Source organism: Leptonotus elevatus, chromosome 6 (genome assembly GCF_054856555.1).
Source record: "Leptonotus elevatus isolate MCC_2025b chromosome 6, RoL_Lele_1.0, whole genome shotgun sequence".
Classification (NCBI taxonomy): domain Eukaryota; kingdom Metazoa; phylum Chordata; class Actinopteri; order Syngnathiformes; family Syngnathidae; genus Leptonotus; species Leptonotus elevatus.
The window spans coordinates 11,690,790-11,695,772 of NC_141244.1; the positions used below are offsets into that span (position 1 = coordinate 11,690,790).

Consider the following 4,983-nt stretch of genomic DNA (forward strand, 5'->3'; position numbering starts at 1 on the left):
CAAAAGTTGATTTATAGTAATGATCTCTATCAGCCTCCGCACAGACAGCATCCCCAAGCACTCACCCCGCTCCCAACATCAACAATGTCACTCTGCCCCTCCCCCGATCAAATAAAAAAAGAAAATATTAATAATTTATCTTCGAATCGACGTCTCCCCCTGACAGATTAGATTTTAACCATTTGATTTTGTTTGGACTGGGCGTTCCCATATTATTACTTAATGACCTTCCCAGCTGCTCCTGTCCATTTTCTGTCACCAGCAACCATCTGGACACTTATTAGCACCTCAATGCATCCACGCTGCTTTCCTCCAAAACTTGAATAAAATTAAGCATGCTTATAGACTTGCCAATATTTTTCTCTCTCTGCTCTCCATGCGCCCAATACATATTGAATTAATAATAAATGGTAGCAATCTGTAATAATAATAATAATAATAATAATAATAATAATAATAATAATAATAATAATAATAATAATAATAATAATAATAATAATAATAATAATAATAATAATAATACAGAATTGCCGTTTCCTTATAATTCCAATATTTCGTTTATTAGGCAAAATATACGATCTGGACAAATTCCTTCAACGTTTCCTATTTACAAATTTAAATCACATCATATTTACATTAAAAGAAGGACACCATAAACACAAGGTATAATAATATTATTATAATAATAACAAAGTAAAAAGCCTACCAAAAGTGCCCCCATTTGTCTGGGTAAAATTGAGAGATCGATTAACATTATAGGCGCGATTATAGGCTGCACAACAACAGAGGAAGTATTCATCCATCTATTTTTTTCCATCCACAGGATATTACCAAATAACACCATTTGCTGCGACTGCAAAGACAGAATGCTATGCTGCTTCATCATTTCTCATTGTCCTTTTAGTGAGGGGTGAAGTCTCTTTTTTTTTTCGTTGCCTTCTTTTTAAGCACACAAAAATAAAAAATAAAAACTCAAGCCGAAGAGAGTGCAGTGAGGACACGTTGTGTAGCGTCTTGTGGAGTCCTGGCACTAGAAGGCAGGGAAGATCTGAATTTAAAAAAACAAAAAAAAGCATGAATAAAAATAATTATAATGCTCATCATAATAATAATACTAATAATAATCATAATAATAGGTTATCAAAAAGCCAAGTGCAACCTAAATTATAATTAATCCAAATATTATTCCTCCAAAGTGCAGGGGCAATTTTGTACTTGAAACAGAGGTAAACCTTTTTCTTCCCTCTTCTGTGAGAGCGCTCCCATGGGCTCCGAGACTCCCAGGGGTCTTTAGCGAAAGCACAGCCCAGACAGAGCCCGTTTTACTCGGTGACTTGATAAGTAGCCACACTATCCCCGCAGGGGGAGGAATTAAAGGGGGTGTGGGATGAAAGTCAAGACCCCTGTCACTCGCAAAGCAAATTGCGCTTTATTTGTTTTACTTTCTAGTCTTTTTTTTTTCTCCTTTCCAAATGCACTTTATGTGTACACTAATTATCCGTGCTGCGATCTAAACTGGGGTGCAAGTTTAATGAAACACCCAATTTTACTTGTCCCAATTTAATTCGTTCATTTTTATTTTTGGAACAATTATTAAATTATATAATGATCAAAATGAGTCTCACCTGTCATGAAGGGGTCGAAAAGAAGGCTTCAGTGTTGGCGTTGGAGGCGAATCACACCGTACACCATTTTCGTGTTCTAAAAGGAAATAATAACGTTAACCGAATGCCCCTTGGCTTTTCTCTCTAATGGCGACGCAGGCTTGAATATTGTCAGGCTAATATTAGAGCCGTGCAGGTTTATTTGCTGTCACAGCCTATTTTAGGAGTAATGTTGTCATGTTCTCACCTATGTGTTTGGGACTGTCCATTGGGGCCTTGCTGTCTTGGCTGAGGGCCGCTGCAGCTGCGAGCGGGGACACCACCACTGACGTCGGCTGCTGCTGTTGTTGCTGCTGGGCCGCCAGGTGGTGATTCTGGTGCTGATGGTGGTGATGGTGGCTCCCCAGAAAGGATCTGACGTTGAGAAGGGAGTTCTGACCCAGAAAAGCCCCGTTTGTCCAGTTGTGGAACTTTCCAATCTGGCAAGTGTACAGTCCGTGGCTGGGCAGGAAGGCGGGGTGGGCTTGGATTTGAGGGTGGGAGGGGGGCGCTGGAGCGGAAGGGGACGTGGGTTTCTGGGCTGAGGAGTCAGGGGTTGTGGCTGTTTCTGCTAATGACCATATTTTGGGTTTATTGTTCGAGGGCAGGGGGAAGCCTCCAGGTCTGTCCGGGGAAAGAACCCTGGTGGTGTTGTTGGTACCGTCCGAGTTGTCTTTGCAGCCCTGGTGAAGTGTAATGGAGCTTTTGGATTTGTCCAAGGCCTCATGGCCCTGCAGGGTGAAGGCCCGTCGTTTCTCCAAGCTGTCCAGCTCTCCCACCGCGTCCCCATCACCTCTGTGGTCCCTCGTGCCCCCGTCGGATTTATCATCGTCATCCTCATTACTCTGATCCCCGTCGTTATCGTCTATTTTGTCTATGTCTATGCTCTCCAAGTCAATCTCCTCCTCATCCTCATTTTTCTCTGCCTCGTCCCCGCTGCCGAACAGATGACCATCCTCCCCGTCCTCTTTGCTCCTGCTCCCCCATGTCACCTTGTTCTCCTTCTTCAGTCTCCTCCTGGCGTTGGCGAACCAGGTGGACACCTGCGTCAGGGTCATCTTGGTGATGATGGCCAGCATGATCTTCTCGCCCTTAGTCGGGTAAGGGTTCTTTCTGTGCTCGTTGAGCCAGGCTTTCAGAGTGCTGGTGCTCTCCCGGGTGGCGTTCTTGGGCCTGGACGGGTCCCCGTACTGGAACTGGCCGTATGGGTAGAAGGCAGGAGAGGTGTGAGCTGCGAAGCTGGCCGGGTGGACGCCTGGACTATCCTTCAGGTCGTATTGGGAGCCCTGGAAGACGAATAAGGAAGAGGAACGTTGTTATTATTATTATTATTATTATTATTATTATTATTATTATTATTATTATTATTATTATTATTATTATTATTATTATTATTATTATTTTATTTTTTATTTTTATTTTTAAGGAAAAATTGATGCGTGGCTGCGTCACGTCTAATTAAAGTTGCACGAGTAATTACATTTTAGGTCGAAACACTTTTCCATTACTGAACTTGATGACAACAAACTTTCACGAGGACTTCAAAACTTCTCTCAAACAGTTACTTTTTTATACTAAAGTTTATAGTTTTTTTTTTCTTTTTAATGTTATGACACATCAAGTGGAGCATAATGAACATTTTTACGGTCGCTTTAGCATTTTTTCTTTCATGCATTCGTTAGACATTCGACAGATTGTGATTTTTTTTTAACCTTTCAAAATTCTTTATTTCTAATAATCTTTTACCTCAGTAAAAAGTCACCCATAGCATGCACCTAAAAGAATAGACGTAATATGTGTAAATAATCGATAAATAATGTTTTCTCCTAAGTTGCATCGGAACTTGAAAAACATTTGTATTGTGCACGTAAATAAAAATAAACTCACTGCTTTAATTTAAAAAAAAATCTGTGTAATATATGGTTGAAAATCTTCTTCTATTTACTGTCAGCTTTAATTATTATTACTATTCATACAATTACGAAGACATGTCATATTATTTTTTCTTTAGTTTGTGTAACGTTTTAAACACGCCACCATTAAACAAAAAAATAGTTTAAATCGCTAACACAAAGTGCTGGCATTATTTCACATTTACGATTAAATTAATCTGTAACATTTGAAGTCCGTTGAGTTTTTCATTCACGCACATTTCCACACGACTTTCTTACCATTTGTGAGAAAAGAGCCAGATCCGCGCTGGTGTAAGGTAAGAAGGCGCTGTAGTTGTGCGCGTACGGGTTGGCGTACATGCCCAACACGGACGTGACGGCCGCGGCGGTGGCTGACGGACTCCCTCCGATTTCAGTGCTCCCTCCCCGGGAGGATGGCGTCAGCACTCCCGCCCTGTCGCCCCCGTAAACCGCCTGGGAGGCACTTAAGTACTGGGGGTAGCCTAGCTGGGGGAAAGACATTTTCCTCCGCCGGATCGACGCTTTGCACTGCGCGGAATGTCCACAAACTGTGCGTAAAAAAAAGTGGGCACGAAGGTTATAAAAAAAAAAAAAAAAAGAAGAAGAAGAAAAAGAAAGCAGATGAGTTGAAGGGGAAAGTGTTCAAGAAGTGAGAGCTACTACTGACATGCAGGTGGTAGGCAGTGGAAACAAGACTCTCTTAAATCTCAGCTTCCTCTCTCTTTGGCTTGCTCAAAGTCCGCTTGGATGTGATGTGATCACCAATTGCGCACAGACTGACGCGCCTGGCCCTGAGGTCTCCAGGCTGATCTCTCAGATACAATTTGAAGTTGAAGCTTTGATTGGCATCCCCTACTTGAGCCGACAAGCTCCTCCTCGTTTGGAGCAATGTGGGATAATGTGAATATGGAGTGAGCGCACATTGGCTGAGGCCTCTCTCTCTCTCTCTCTCTCTCTCTCTCTCTCTCTCTCTCTCTCTCTCTCTCTCTCTCTCTCTCTCTCTCTCTCTCTCTCTCTCTCTCTCTCTCTCTTTCCTCGCTCGATCGCTTCTCCCGCTCGCTTTCTCTCTCTCTCAGCCGTGTTTGGACTTATTGTATGTTAAATGTTCAAGCTTTAGAGTCCATTCAACGACGGCGTTGATTGTTGTATGACAACCTGTCGTCGCGATTTTACAGCTGTCCGACAGCAGGGGAAGTAAACCCGGCAGAGGAAGGAACTTACTTGGAATACATTTAAATTGTAATTACAGCCGTCTTGAGGAATTAGTTATTTGCTTAACACGGGGTGTTTAGTTTAAATCGTGATGTCTAACTTAATACTGTCATTTTCCCGGGATATAATAATTTCCGTCTTATCGAACGCATTTATTTACAATTTGATAGTCCGCTAAATACATTTCAATATTTTTTTATTTTTTTTTACACGTG

General features: G+C 41.8%; 1 protein-coding gene across 1 annotated transcript; it reads right to left on the reverse strand.

The window, feature by feature from the left end:
• Window positions 1-569: 569 nt before the first annotated feature.
• irx1a (iroquois homeobox 1a) lies at window positions 570-4,429 on the reverse strand. Its single transcript, XM_086078353.1, has 4 exons — window positions 3,815-4,429; window positions 1,852-2,929; window positions 1,626-1,701; window positions 570-1,048 (listed from the first exon to the last, which is right to left on the reverse strand). The coding sequence occupies exons 1-4, from the start codon at window positions 4,055-4,057 to the stop codon at window positions 973-975; spliced, it is 1,473 nt and encodes a 490-aa protein (XP_085934479.1). The 5' UTR covers window positions 4,058-4,429; the 3' UTR covers window positions 570-972.
• Window positions 4,430-4,983: the final 554 nt, after the last annotated feature.